The 15,842-nt window shown below is 43.4% G+C and overlaps 1 protein-coding gene across 1 annotated transcript in view; it reads right to left on the bottom strand.

The window, feature by feature from the left end:
- The window catches only part of LOC115074756 (IQ domain-containing protein H-like), a 109,979-nt gene that overhangs the window by 74,247 nt on the left and 19,890 nt on the right, over positions 1-15,842 (bottom strand). Inside the window, exon 5 of the mRNA XM_029574517.1 lies at positions 8,888-9,007. Within this exon, the coding sequence (XP_029430377.1) occupies positions 8,888-9,007 (120 nt within the window). The remainder of the gene's footprint in view (positions 1-8,887; positions 9,008-15,842) is intronic.

Below are 15,842 nucleotides of genomic sequence, written 5' to 3'. Positions count from 1 at the left end.
CCCAGAGACCCTTATCCGACAACATCCTCAGTGTTACCCTCTTACAAGTGTCCTGCTTACCACAGTCCCCTGCAATGGCATTTTCCATCACTCACTGTATATCTAAGAAGGGATCAATTAAATACCATAGATGTATAAATCTGGGCGCAATAATCATCTCATGAAAACCTGTATTTGAAAAGACACTTCCAAGTATTGAGGATTTTCATACGACTTCAAATCGTGCTCTACAATTAGAAGTCAGTCATGTGACTGCACATATCTGACCAATCAGATGTGATTGATATTACAAGGCTATGCACATCACTGTTTCGCTGCTGAGCCACAGATCTAACAGCAGATGAAGGACCAATTGGCCCATCCAGCCTGCTCCAGAGCAAGGGCCCCCTCACCACTGTTACCTCTGAGTTCTGCACATGCACAGAGGCTCTGAACCCTGCATGCAAGCTTTCCTGGGCTGTGCAGCTGCACAGACCAAAGACATGATGGCAGGATGCCCGCTCTCCACCAGCATTAGCAAGGCCCCGCGGTGGCTTACTTAAAATGCGCACTGGAGGGTTGCGATTCCCCACCAGCATTAGCAAGGCTCCGCGCCAGCTTTTTGCCTGTAGCCCAAGAAGAGGATCTGTCGGGCCACTAGCATTTCCCCAAAGTCGGAGAAAAGAGAGAAGTGTGTGTGAGTGACAGCGTCTCTGTGTGCATGTGAGTGAGAGCGCCTCTGTACGAGTGTTCATGTGTGTGTGAGAGAGTGCTTGTGTGTGTGTGTGAGAGAGTGTGTGTGACAGAGTCAGTGAGAAACTATGTAGGCTGGTAGGAGACTGCCTGTATGTCTGTGTGAGAGAGAAATGTTAAAGTTTGTGCACCCTGCTGCAATCTACGACAATCTCAGGGTGACTGGATATATAAAATGTTCCAAGGTATGGAGAGTGGGTATTTTTTTTAATCCTTATTAGTTTTAATTATTGAATGTGATGTGTGTGCTGTTTTGAAATATTTTATCAAACATTTTGGTATGTGTTTAATTATTGCATGTTCTATTCATCATCTGATAGGACATATTATTTTGGTATAGCTGATGTTTTATATTTCGTGTTTGTATTTGATGTCTGCACTGCTTCTTGTTATTTCCAGTTCCGTTTTGTCTGCACATTTCTATTTATGCTTTATGGTCTCTTTATTCTGCATTTGCTGAGGATCTGCCTGTGTGACTGAGGTGAGGTAATCTGCTAGTGTGTCGTTTCTCTGCACGGCTCTAGAGCAGCTTAGCTTGTTCGGTTTTCTTTATAGGAGTTAGGAGTTCGTGTTTAGGGCCTGTTGTAATATTTGCAGGTAGGGTTGTTACTGTTTGAGTGCTGGCAGTTTTGGTATGGAAGGTTACTCTTCTATAATTGTAGCTCATTTCATTCCGGGCTTTCTGTGGGCCAAGTCCCCATCCAGGGCAGTTTATGACAGGCCTTATACCATATGGATTCCAAGTGTCTTTTTGGCAGTGCATGTAAATATAATATACATGTTGTAAGCGATTTGTTTTAGTTCAGAAAACTGTATTTTGAATATTCCTTTTCCAAATAAAATTCCCTATTGAAAGTTGGAGAAGTGGCTAGTAAGACAATTTTAAAATGGAAAACAAATGCAGAATTTTTAATTGTATGGGGAGGGAAGAGGAGGTGAGAGGCTGTAAGGTACATCTAGAGTGTCTAATACATTTGCACTGGCCCTAAGAATGTGCCCCTCCCAAATTCCCACCATTCACCCATCTCCCACCTCCCTGGGGGGCAGGTGATAGGGTTCCCAGGAGTGGGGCAGGATTGCCAGCTTCCTGGAAATATTATCACTGACACGGTATCTACCACTCCTTTAGGACCCCTGACCCCTCCCCGCCTTTCTGCAGCATTACAAATCACCAAAAGACCCCCCCCCTTCCAGCCAGTTAAATAAAACATTTGAAATCATATTATTTGCACTATTTTTGCTCAGGCACACTTGGCTCGAGGCATACAAATTTTAGTTCAGCTTATAAAAAGCTGCATGAAAACATTTTAGCACACACAGCCTAGAGGGGTCATTGCTCAGCACACTTGCAAATAGCCTAGAGATGAGGCATAAAAAGTATGACAAAATGAAGAGCAGAAGAGAAAGAAGACATGTCGCTTTAAAGAGGAGATTCTTGGGGATTGTAGCCTTATAACAGAGTTAGGACGCCACCCAGCCATGAGTGCGGACTAACAGCAACAATCCTACCTATGAAAAGGCACTGAAAATATTACACCAGGCCCTACAACACCAATACACCTCCTGTTAGGAAAACATAATGAACAAGACAGCTGGATAAATAGCGCTGCTATTTACCTGGATATCTTATGCTGTTTATAGCAAAAAAATGTAAAGATATAAAAGGACCTGTGGCCCGATCTCCATCATCCCTAATTAATTATTTTCTGGCCTGTCAGGCAGTGCATCTATCACTCGCAGATCCTGCCCATACTTTTTTATCTAATTTATATACCGTCTGTCTGACAAGCAATCAAGACGGGTACATAGTGGTCATGTAATAAACATCAAAAAAATTTCAAACTGGTTAAGCCATTTTAAAATTTGACATATCAAAATAAACTATAATAAAATACACTGATAAAATTAAAATGACCTTAAATAAGATAATTTAAGAATATAAAATAATGTAAAATTTAAAAATTACAAGGAATAGCACAACTAATATCAGAGACAATATTAACATAACAGTCACAGACACACATTTAGTCAGGTATAATAAGCCTTTGTTGCAGCACTGTTCATACCCCCCCTTTCCCATGTTAATTAAAAAAATATTTATCTGGTGTCCCCCACTGACCCCCCCTCAATACCCCAGCCAGGAGCGAGGTGCCCCACATCCCCACTCCGGCACTTCCAACACAGCCCCTGACCCCTTTCTCTGCCTCTACCAAACATTAAGGCATTATCTACAATTCCTCTGTCATTTATTTCTCACACTTCAAAGCTCTTTTCTTCAGGCATCAACCATCTAATATCTGTAAAATGTGTACCCCTCTTTCACCCAGACCGCTGTTCAGCACCCCTCGCTCAGCTTCTACTCTTCCTTCTTCTATGTCCTCCAAAAGCTCAGCTGCTGGCAGGCTTTCCCTGCTCCATCACTTTAGCAAGACAAGAATGATCCCTGCTAAACAAGCAAAGGGCAATGTGCAGCCAACCTTCACTGCTGGGGCACGTCGGGGACACGAGCTATGCCACACATTATGGAGCAAACTAAGAGGTGGTTTCATGACTGAACGCAGCTAACAAGGAAGCTTTTATTTGGCTTTGCGGATTTGCATTTGCTACGTAAGTAAATACTGAGGCTAATTTTCACTGCACGAGCTAAGAAATTTAGAGCAATGCACGTAAAGTGCATTTTAGCATGCGCATTACATTTTTTTGTGAGAATAATAGTGGATAGGACCTTAAGTCTTTGAAAATTGAACCCTTAGTACTCTGACCCAGTGCACTTTTCTACATGCTTTATCTATAGTGGAGATTTCAAAGGTAATTTTTTATTGATTTATTTTAGACTGCAGGATTAATCTCAGCAATTACTGCTTCTCTCCAAGGGGACATAAATTAATGGTTTGAAAAGACAGTGGCCAGAACCAGGAGGATGAAAGAAGCTATTTTAGCCAAAAGATCTTCATTCAAAAATTGGAAGAAGGATCCAACAGAAGAAAATAGGATAATGCATAAACATTTGCAAGTTAAATGTATGACATTGATAAGACAGGCTAAGAGAGAATTTGAAAAGAAGTTGGCCGTAAAGGCAAAAACTCACAGTAAAAACTTTTTTAAATATATCCAAAGCAGAAAGCCTGTGAGGGAGTCAGTTGGACCGTTAGATGATCGAGGGGTTAAAGGGGCACTTAGAGAAGATAAGGCCATCGCGGAAAGATTAAATGATTTCTTTGCTTCGGTGTTTACTGAAGAGGATGTTGGGGAGGTACCCGTAATGGAGAAGGGTTTCATGGGTAATGATTCAGATGGACTGAACCAAATCACAGTGAACCTAGAAGATGTGGTAGACCTGATTGACAAACTGAAGAGTAGTAAATCACCTGGACCGGATGGTATACACCCCAGGGTTCTGAAGGAACTAAAAAATGAAATTTTAGACCTACTACTGCAATTCATTCTGCACAGGCCTCCCATGTTATACAATGAAACCTCTATAACTAGTTCAAAATGCAGCAACCCGTCTGCTTACATAAGAAATGTCATACTGGGTCATATCAAAGATCCATCAAGCCCAGTATCCTGTTTCCAACAGTGACCAATCCAAGTCACAAGTTCCTGGCAAGTTCCTAAACAAATAGATCTCAAGCCACTATTGCTTATTAAATAATAGCAGTTTATGGATTTTTCCTCTAGGAACTTATCCAAACCTTTTTTAAACCCACTTACTTATTTCATTCGTGAATCGTAGTTTTATTAAGCACAAGGTTAAAATGTGGTCAACGGTCACCGAGTCTGACGTTATGGCAGTAGTATAGTGAGCCCAGAGCAACACTGACTGAAGAAAAGAAATGCTGACCCGTGCAGTCATTCACAAAGGATGGGGCCACCTTCAGCTAAAACGTCAGCTGCCATCGACATGGATTCTGAGAAGTCTGTTGCCTTATGTTTGGATTTGTCCTCTAACTTTGCTTTATTTATTTATTTTATTTATTTTAAAAGTTTTTATATACCGCGAATTTGCCAGGATCTGGCCGTCTAGGCGGTTTACAACAGACACACACAATTAAAAACATCAAATACGTTACAATTATTCATAAGAGAAAGACAACAGTACAATCAAATAGATACTAATAATAATAGTAAATGACTATTAAATAACGTGGAGATAGCATTAAAGTTATAATGAAATAAATTCTACCTATTTATTAAAATAAGCCATAGTAATATAGAATGAATATGACATCAGTATTGTAGTGAATTATTGTGGTCAGGAAATTGATTTAATGTTGTAGTAAAAACAGAATATTTAATTGACTATTGTGGATATTCTTTTGGTTATATAATCAGTATTTATTCAGTTATTTGAGATTATAGGTAAACCATGAGATTCTCCTTCTGTGACTTGAATCTTTTGGTGTAACTGGGGTTGTGTTTCAATGGTTTTCATCCTCTCTCTCAGGTTTCAACAAGTAATGATGGGTTTGTAATGTTCTGACTGGTATTTAATGGATGTAGTGGGCTGTTTCCTACCCTTTTCAATCTTTATTTACAGCCTCTATGTAAACTACTAGATTCCTTTGATCTCTTCTTTAGGAATTTTGCAGTTGATATTCAGTTATATTTCGAAGTGGATACTAATTGGCAATCAGTTTATACCCAGATTTCATCTTGCACGTCAGCCTGCTGTCAGAGAATGCTCTGGTTCTTAATCTGGTGAAAACTGAGGCTCCTTGGTTTTCATGTAAACCACGACCAGAAGGACTGCCTAACATTTCTATTGCTGGTATTAACACTGAACATGCCGGTCATGTTCAGAATTTGGGGTTCTTTTTTGACCCATTATTGTCGTGTAGAAAACAACTAAATTCGGTTCTTTTTTCAGGATATTTTAAGTTGAAGTAACTATGACATCTCAGGCTTCTAATTGATCAGTCTGATTTTTGTTCTTTAGTTCAGGCGTTTATTATGACACTTCTTGACTCTGGGATAACTCTTTGCACTTTGGAATTCCTAAGAATAGATCGCAGTCAATTCAGCCGAATGCCCCTAGGCAAGACCATGTGACACCGTTGTTGTGCCAGCTTCATTGGGTGCCTGATGAAGAGAGGATTAAGTTTAAGTTTAATTTATTGTTTTCACTGTAAACCGAGGTGATGTATGTCCATACGTACCGCGGTATAAAAGAAGCTATAAATAAATAAATAAATAAGATTGTAACCCTTATATTCAAGTCAAATCATGATAATGTACTAAATATATTGAGGCCTTTTTTCAGAGTATGACCCCAAACGAGTGTTGCATTCAGCTAAGAAACTTCTGCATTTACCTTCAGCTAAGGATGTTCATTTACAGGACACAAAGTCACAGGCTCTATCTTTTAGGGGTGTTGTCCTGTGGAATAAATTTATCAGTGGAGATAAGCCACCTTTCTGATTTTAAATTGTTCTTAAGACTGTTAAGGCAGCCTTATTTAGAAAGGCTTTTATGTAATTTCTTTTTTTTTCTCAATATCTTATTACTGTTTTATGATATTGCTTTATTTGTATTTTGTAATCCACCTAGCATGACACAGTTATTATAGGCAGAATAAAGAAATAAAGAAAATGATGACGTGACTCAGAAACCAAGGATCTTACTACAATCTCCGTTCCTGTTCTCTCTCCTCTGGGCGTCATCGCTCAGCCCCCACTCTGCTCTTCCTAAACACATCCCTCAGTCTCCACTCTTTCCCTCCCAACCTCAATCCTCTGTTCCCAGTATCTCTCTCCTCCAGCATCATCTCTCAATTGCAACTCTCCCTCCCTTATTCCTCCATTTATTTATTTAAGGCTTTTATATACCGACTTTCTTGATACAAATCAAATCCTCACTCGATACAAATCACTTGATACAAATCAAATCCTCACTCCATCCTCACTCGACCTCATTCCTCACCCCCCACTCTCCCTCTCCCCAAGCCTCATCCTTCAATTCCTGCTCTCCCTCCCCTGCCAACCTTCTCGCTCATGCTCCACCCTCCCTCTCGCCGGTGGCATACATAAAGTATTTGGCACCCAGGGTGGATACTTCTTTTGACACCCCCATATATAATTTAAAAAATTAGAACACACAGAAAGATATATTCTGTTTAGAAGTAGATTTTTAAAATAGTACATTAAGTACTGTACAATAAGCAAACTGGAAACAAGAAAAATACAGGACATTAGTACTTCAGTGAACAGGTATTACTGTATTTTATTTTAAACAAAAAACACAGGAAATCAAGTCTTCACATTCAACCTATCCTGAAGACTTGATCAATAACAACCCTACATAGGAAAAAAGCAATACTACAAATATTACAACAGACCCTAGAAGACCAATATACCTCCTATTGAAAACAGAACAAGCTGGACTGCATTAGCCCCCTATACAGAAACCGTACACTAGCAGAATCCCTCATCTTGGTTACATTTACAGAATACAGAGAGGTCCATATTCAGCTGCTGTGCGGCTCACCAAGTTAGCCGGATTAACTTATCCAATTAACTTTGCTCATATATTCAGCAGTGCAGCCACACCACTGAATATTTCCAGCTATCTTAAAGTTAGCTGAATATGTTTATTCGGCTAACTTTAGGACAGCCCTGTGGCCAACTAAAGTTAGCCGGGTAAGTCATCCAGTTAACTCTGAATATCGGAGTTAGCCAGATAACTGATCCAGCTAACTCAGCTCGTCACTGGAACATCTCTGGCCTGCCCCTGCATCACCCCCATACTTATCTGGCTAAATTCTAGCCAGATGTGGCCGAATTTTCACGCAGCTGGATAACTTTCTAGTTATCTGGCTAAGTGCATTTGAATATGGACCTCAGAAAGACCAAACAAACAATAAAATCAAGAAAAACCAAACAAACAAATCATAAAATTAAAGCCATACTAAAAAAAAATAAAAATTTCAAAAAACAGTTTGAGTAGAATAACATCCAATAAATAAAACCACATAAAAATGTGTATAAATTTCTCAAAACACCAATATATTATTTCTAAACAGCAGACATATCAAATAACATCCAATAATGAAACTAATAAGAATTTTAAAAAATCTCCCACTCATATCTGGGATATTTTGATTTCCAGTGATCCTGAGATTGTTGTGAATTGGGAGAAAGGTGCTACACAAACTTTATCCTCTCTCTCACACACACACGATCTTACATACACCCCCTTTCTTTCTCTCACACGCACATATGTGCTTTCACCATACACACCTTTCTCTCTCATACACATGCTTACACACAGGCTCTCATACACAGATAGGCTCTCATACATGCTTCTCAACCCCCTCTCCACTCCGACACCCCAGTCCCCAGCAGTCTTGTTCCCCACCCCCTCTCCCCTCCCATACTACCTCACTGTCATTGCTCATGCTCACTGAACTGTTTTCTGCTCAACTCAAATGCTGCGCTGGCACTGCAACTGGAAGAGAAACGAGCGGACAGACAGCACGCTTCCTCCTCGAATCTGCCATGGTTGCAGAAACGAGCTTCAGAGAGCTCCCATCCTGGTCTGACACTCCTTGCTGGCCTGCGTTTCGCACGTGGATGGGGGGTAGAAGGTGGGACCTTGTTTCCAGCCGAAGCACGGTCCTGCCTTCTATCCCATGCTGAACTGCTGCTCGCCTGCCTCCATAATTAGCCCCAATGAGGCACCCTACCTGCTCCGCAGATAAGCCTCCCTCTTATTGGTCCCCTCTGTTCTGCTGCCTCAATCAGTGGTGCAGCCTGCAGGCAGCCACAAAGACACACAACTGAAAAAAATACATTAAAAAAAAGGGTCGAGGGCTTCATTTCAACCCTCCCGATAGCACCCCCTCCTGGCTGTCACCCGGGGTGGACTGCTTCCCCTTAGTACACCACTGCCTCTCCGCCAGCCTCGTCCCTCAGTCCCCATTCTTGTTCCCCTCCATCAGTTCCCACTCAGCTTCATTCCTCGCTCTCGACTCTCCATCCTTCCAGCCGCATCCCTTTGTCTCCAATCTCCCTCTCCACCTCTGCAACCTGAACCTTCAGGCAAGATCTTGCTACTAATCCTCCTCAAAGCTGCTCACTATTTCTACCAAAAAGAAAAGTTCCAGCCAGCAGAGAAATCCCAAGGAAAAGTTAGAGAAGTCTGGTGATTTACTTACAGGCGCCGCCTTTCTTCGATTGATGATTGGGAGTGTGATCCCAAAGCTCTCACTCAGTGTTTCTCTGTTGCTGGCACTTTCTGGATCCAAAATGATTCTGGAGCTCATGACCAGCTTGTGCTGCAACAGATCAAGACAGAGACTGGGGCTTAACACAAGCGGTCTGCACAGTTACCACCCAGAAGTGCTCGCGACTGAGCTGCTGGGGGGGTTTCCATTACTAAACACTGCAGCTTGAAAAATGATTTCCTTAAGGTCCAGGTCCGGCACCATTTGTTCAGATTTAGCCAAAGAAATGCTGGGATTTGAAACCTGGATAATTAAAAGTTTATGCGGCCAGCTCGCAGGTGGATAAAGGTGAACCGGTAGATGTAGGGTATTTGGATTTTCAGAAGGCGTTTGACAAAGTTCCTCATGAGAGGCTTCTAGGAAAAGTAAAAAGTCATGGGATAGGTGGCGATGTCCTTTCGTGGTTTGCAAACTGGCTAAAAGACAGGAAACAGAGAGTAGGATTAAATGGACAATTTTCTCAGTGGAAGGGAGTGGACAGTGGAGTGCCTCAGGGATCTGTATTGGGACCCTTACTGTTCAATATATTTATAAATGATCTGGAAAGAAATACGACGAGTAAGAATCAAATTTGCAGATGACACAAAATTATTCAGAGTAGTTAAATCCCAAGCAGATTGTGATAAATTGCAGGAAGAACTTGTGAGACTGGAAAATTGGGCATCCAAATGGCAGATGAAATTTAATGTGGATAAGTGCAAGGTGATGCATATAGGGAAAAATAACCCAGGCTATAATTACACAATGTTGGGTTCCATATTAGGTGCTACCACCCAAGAAAGAGATCTAGGCGTCATAGTGGATAACACATTGAAATCGTCGGTTCAGTGTGCTGCGGCAGTCAAAAAAGCAAACAGAATGTTAGGAATTACTAGAAAGGGAATGGTGAATAAAATGGAAAATGTCATAATGCCTCTGTATCGCTCCATGGTGAGACCACACCTTGAATACTGTGTACAATTCTGGTCGCCGCATCTCAAAAAAGATATAATTGCGATGGAGAAGGTACAGAGAAGGGCAACCAAAATGATAAAGGGGATGGAACAACTCCCCTATGAGGAAAGACTAAAGAGGTTAGGACTTTTCAGCTTGGAGAAGAGACGACTGAGGGGGGATATGATAGAGGTGTTTAAAATCATGAGAGGTCTAGAACGGCATAATTGAGCTTCCCTCTTCCAACCCGTGGGCAGATTTTTAATTTTTTTTTTTTAATTTCTTTTTTGGGGCCTCTGCTTTAATATCGCTATGATATTAAGTCGGCGGGTGTACAGAAAAGCAGGTTTTTCAGAACACTTCCCCAGTGCCGGCCGAAATTAACACCTGCCTTTGGCAGCAGTTAATTTCTGAGATCGCACGGGAATAACTAATAGCGCCCGCAACATGCAAATCCTATTAGTTTCAGGGGGGTTGGCTGCGCGTTCTCAACGCGCTATTACCCCTTACTGTAAAAGGGGTAAAAATAGTGCGTGGAAAACGCGTGGCCAAACACAGGCTAACAGTGCGCTCTGCGCACCTTACTGTAGCAGCCCGAAAGGTAGCAAAGCTCATGTCCAACTGTAATTGACATTTTTCATCCACAAATACAATATTTAAACCCACTTATTATGGCTTCTTTCATTTTTTTTTTTTTTAAATGAAGGCAGCATTGGAAAGGGCTGTTTGGGGGACTGCTGAGCCAGCAAGGTAACATTTAAATAGAAAAATTAAGGTATAACAAAAAAAACAAACAAACTGGGAGCTTATGAGGCAATGTGTGCAGGCTCAGTCAAGCAAGAGGTCTACGAGCTTAGAGAGAGATCCTTTTGGTGCTGTCTGATGATGTCACCCACATGTCACGGCTTAGCTGGATATCTCTGAAATTTGGCTAAATACAGTAAGGCCGCGTTAGAAAGAGTGCGGCAGTGCCGAGTGCGGCAGTGCCGGGCGCACCCTCGTTCCCCGCATGCACAGTCCTGCTCACATACCGCTCGATGCTCTATTTAAATTGCTTGCAAATGCGAAGCGTTAGGCGAAGGTTAGGCCCGCGCAACCCATTTTACTGTATAGGCACTTAATACAGCACCTATACAGTATCCTGGGTGCGCTGGTACCTGTCATTTCAACTGACATTTGAAATGACAGGTACCAGGAAGTGGACGGTTCCCCCCCTCCCGAAGCAAGGCGCAGGCGAAAATTAAAACAAAAGTGTAAAAAAAGTAAAGTTACTGGCGGGAGCCGGCGGGCACACGTTCGAGGTGGGAGCCGGCGGGCGGGTGGGCGCGCGTTCATCCAGGCGGTGGTGGGAGCCGGCGGGCGTGCGTTCATCCAGGCGGAGGGAGCCGGCGGCGAAAGCGGCCTCCAGCAACCCCCCGCCGGCAATGAATGAATGCATGCACGCCTGTGTACGCCCGTGCAATTTCGGCGCTCAAGGCGTGACGTCACGCAGCCTGGATGAACGCGTGCCCGCCCGCCGGCTCCCACCGCCGCCTGGACAAACGCGCGCCCGCCGGCTCCCACCCGCCGCCTGGACAAACGCGCGCCCGCCGGCTCCCACCGCCGCCTGGATAAACGCGCGCCCGCCGGCTCCCCACCGCCGCCGCCTGGATAAACGCGCGCCCGCCGGCTCCCACCACCGCCTGGATGAACGCACGCCCGCCCGCCGGCCGGCTCCCGCCTCGATGACAGCCCGCCGGATGAACGCACGCCCGCCGGCTCCCACCGCCGCCGCCTGGATAAACACGCGCCCGCCGGCTCCCGCCTCGATGACCACATGCCCGCCCGGAGATGGGGGATTCGGAAAGTGACATCCAAGGTATTTATACCCATTTTTAGGTTTTCTTTTGTGGGAAAGTTTGCCGTCTACCCTTAACCCTTGCCTCTAATGCAGGAGTAGGGGTAGGCGGTAATTTAGCAGGTTAAACGCGGGGCAAAACGGCAGGGTAAAATAGCGATAGTCGGGGCGCGCGTTACTGTATGGGAGGGAATAGCTAATTCGCTCGTTTACATGTAATATACATGCCGTGGGCGGAAGGGGTTACCCGGGGATTTAAAGAGGCGGTAAGAATCGGTTAAAGGGGATTGTGGATCGCAGGAAGGGCTAACGCGGCCGGAAAGTGAGTAGAAAGCAGGTTAGGAAAAGGGTAACTGCAGCCGCACTTTAGCGTATTGAGCTGTAATTAGTCGGATAAGTAAACCCCTCCCCAGAATGCTTCTTTTTTTATCCGGCTAAATTACAGAATTTAGCTGGAGAAGTGGCTGAATATGCCTAATTTGCCATTTAATGATATCTAGAATTACATGAAAATAAAACAATTTTAAAAGAAAGCATTAAAAAACATTTATTCTAAAAAGCCTTCTTGAGTTAGCCAGACATGAAATAGACTCTGCTGCGGTCCCGGATTATACACCTGGCCGGACTGCTGTCTTTTTAAGTTAAGTTTCCTTACAGTGTTTTTATTTTAGATTTTATCTGTATTTTATTTGATTTTGATGATTTGATCTGTATAATGGTTTTATGTATTTTATTGTGATTTCCAGTTTTGATTACTCTTTTATGTATGCTTTATTTATGAATTAATTATATATGTAACCATTGTACCCCACCCTGAACATAGGAAGGGCGGGTAACAAATGTTTTTAAATAAATAAAATAAGACAAATGAAATGACATGTAACATTTAAAATATCCGAAATGAAAATAGCATCAATGCCACAGAACCAATACACACCAAAAATAGCCTGTGCGGTCATGATCAGCAAATACTAAGAACAGAATTTTGGAAAATACCTGCTTAAATAAAAAAAACACTTAAAAATGCTCGAAATGTCTTTGTGCAGGTTATAAGATACAAATCTTGATGGAGTGAGCACCCCCTATATGTACAAAAAGATATGCAGCCTCAATGAGCGTTATTGCCGTCTGCTGATTGAAGCCACTGGGCAAATAGTTTGGTTTCCTTCACATCACTGAAAATAATGACTTTGCCGGCATTACTCACCCTGAGGCAGGCAGGGTATAGCATAGCATAGCATATGGCACCCCTTTTGCCAAAGCTCCCTCTTGACCTTCGAGATCCCCGTTTCCTTTTCTGTAAGACTGCTGAAAAGTCCTGAAAGATATATCTCCTCTGGTCCTTAAATTTCCTGCATACCTCTATTATTTTGCCCTTAACATTGACATTGTGTAGGCTCAGGATCACTGCTCTGGGATGCCCGTTCTCTGAAAGCGCCAGCACCAGGCCCTATCAGCCCAGTTGTTTTTCAGAACTCCTGCCCTGCATTCTGTGCTCACCATATGAAGTAGCCAGCCCTCTGCTCCCTACGGAAAACCAACAACATGGAAGTTATTACTCGGGCTTCTATTCTCCAGGTCATCTTGCTTTTCAAGGGCTCTCTTATGAGAATGCTCCAGTGCCTCCAGCTTCTCTCTTGTAACGGTTAATAAGTGCACCTTTTGCATCTTCTCGCCCAGCCACGTATCTCCCCAACTGTAGACATCAGCTTGGATGCCAAGATGGCCCAGATAAAGTGTATTTTCTCACCATTTTCCCAGGCAGTGAGGAGTAAACTATGCTTTAGTCCTCAGATAACGTTTTTTTTCTGAAACCGTGACCTTCTCTGTCATCACCTTACGGCTTGCTCTCTCCCCATCCTTGCATCTCAGAGCAATCTAAATCAATCACCATCCTTTACTGCTGCGTCACGTGACCCTCATCTCTCAATTTCTGCTCTTCTTCCTCCCATCTTCATCCCTCAGTCACAAATACTTCTCCTCCTCTCCCAACCTTATCCCTCAATCCTCACGCTCCCCTCTCAGCCCCTACTCCTCTCATTCCCCACTCTCCCTCCCTCATAATCTCAGCCCTCAGCTTTTGCACTCCTTCCTCCTAACCTCATCCATCACTTTCCACTCTCCTTCCCTCCAACCTCATCCCGCAGTTGCCAATCCCATTCCCCCTCCCTCCAGTTTTCTCTCTCAGTCTCCTTTCGCTCTCTTCTCAACATAAGACTTGCCTTACTGGGTCAGACCAAGGGTCCATCAGGCCCAGCATCCTGTTTCCAACAGTGGCTAATCCAGGTCACAGGTACCTGGCACGATCGCAAGGGGTAGAAAGATTCCAAGCTGCTTATCCCAGGGCTAAGAAGTGGATTTCTGCAACTCCACCTTAATAATGGTTTATAGACTTTTCTGCCAGGAACTTGTCCAAAACTTTTTTTTTTTTTTTAACCCAGCTACACTAACAGCTTTCACCACATCTTTGGGCAATGAATTCCAGAGCTTAATTATGGGCAGAGTAAAAAAATATTTTCTATGTGTTTTAAATGTATTACCCAGTAACTTCATTGCATGTCCCCTAGTCTTTGTACTTCATGTTTACTCGCTCCACTCCACTCATTTTAATAGACCTCCAGCATCTCTTCCCTCAGTCATCTCTTCTCTAAACTGAATCCCTCTATCCACACTGTACCTTACCCAGAACCTCATCCTTTAGTCACCCCTTTTCCCAATATTATTTATCTCCCCCACCAATCTCATTCCTCAGACCCTACCACACCCCCCAGTTCATCTTAGTGCCCACTCTCTGCCCCTTCACCTCATCCCCCAGTCCTAACCTTCTCTCTCAGTCCCCACCGCCTTCTTCGCAAATTCCCAATCCCTCTCTCCCAATCCAACTGCTCGGTCCTCACGCTCCTGCCCCAGGAGGAGACCGCACTGTGGCAGTAAGATGTAAGTGCATTATATGGAGAGAGGAGCAGGCCTTGGGCCTTGACCTAGGCAAACAATCATTGCAGACAACATTTTCTGAACACAAAAAGCTCTCATTTTGCTAACAGCTTATTTTACAAAACGCGACACAAATCTGTTGAGGCAGAGAAAAAGGTTGCGCTGAACAATGGAAACCTATAGGAACTTTCATACATTATGAAATGCGTCTATAGCCAGAGGGCAGAACCAATAAAAAGGACCCAGCTTGCAAGGAATTGGAAAGAGACAAGCAGTAAAATCAGGAGGCTGTGATACTTTTGGTCTGTAGGACGTTAGGTAACAGCAGTCCATTTTGTAAACACAGTTTAAGTTTATGGTGTTTACTGGGGCTTACCTAGTTTGAGAGATAGGATGGGGGAAATTATTGGTGGTAATTTCCCAGCTGGGACTCCCAACTATTAATACTAGGAGCACTGCTGCTGGTGGGCCTGGCATGTGGACCAGCTGGCGAAGCAGCACGCTCCAGCATTTGCTTTGCAAGAGGAAACCAGTCCCCTCTTTGGTGTCGCTGGATATGTATTTTTAAGCAGATGTCACTGGTACCAGAAGCGGAAGGGCCAACAGGAGCGCCATCCCCCTCAGGGAAAACCTGGGTCACTAAAGCTGCTTCTTTTATGCAACAGAATTTCTCCAGCATGCACGGGAGTCTATTGTTTCATTTTCAAAATGGGAGAAAAATGATTTATGGGGCAAAATCAGACATTTTTAAAGCCAGTAAACTCATATTTCTCTGCGTAAAAGCATGGCCTGGTTATTCACCCACACCCCCACGCAGGTAAAATTGCACACTCAATCATCACACACCAACTTTATACTTGGAGAGAAAAAGGGATGGGATAAGCCTGGGAGAGGGACATTGCATAATCAAATCCCCACATGTACTTTGCACCTCCTTAAATGCAGACTCAAAGGAAGCAAGCAAGATTTTCATAAGGACTTCTCTGGGCAAGCTCATTATCACCTTCTATATTTCTGGCTGCATGTCCAACTTTTAATCTTGCTTCTCATGCATTGAAAAAGAAGTTGCCAGCAATTGCTTAGAGAAGGAAGATTTAGAAACCTGGACTGGCTCTTGGCTTTCTCCAGATCTCGGAATTAGTTGGCTGCAGGGCCTGCGCATCCCTTAGGCGAACAAGGCGC

This window comes from Rhinatrema bivittatum, chromosome 13 (genome assembly GCF_901001135.1).
Source record: "Rhinatrema bivittatum chromosome 13, aRhiBiv1.1, whole genome shotgun sequence".
Lineage (NCBI taxonomy): Eukaryota > Metazoa > Chordata > Amphibia > Gymnophiona > Rhinatrematidae > Rhinatrema > Rhinatrema bivittatum.
Note: the sequence above shows the minus strand (reverse complement) of the source record. Positions and strands in the feature narration are given on the sequence as shown.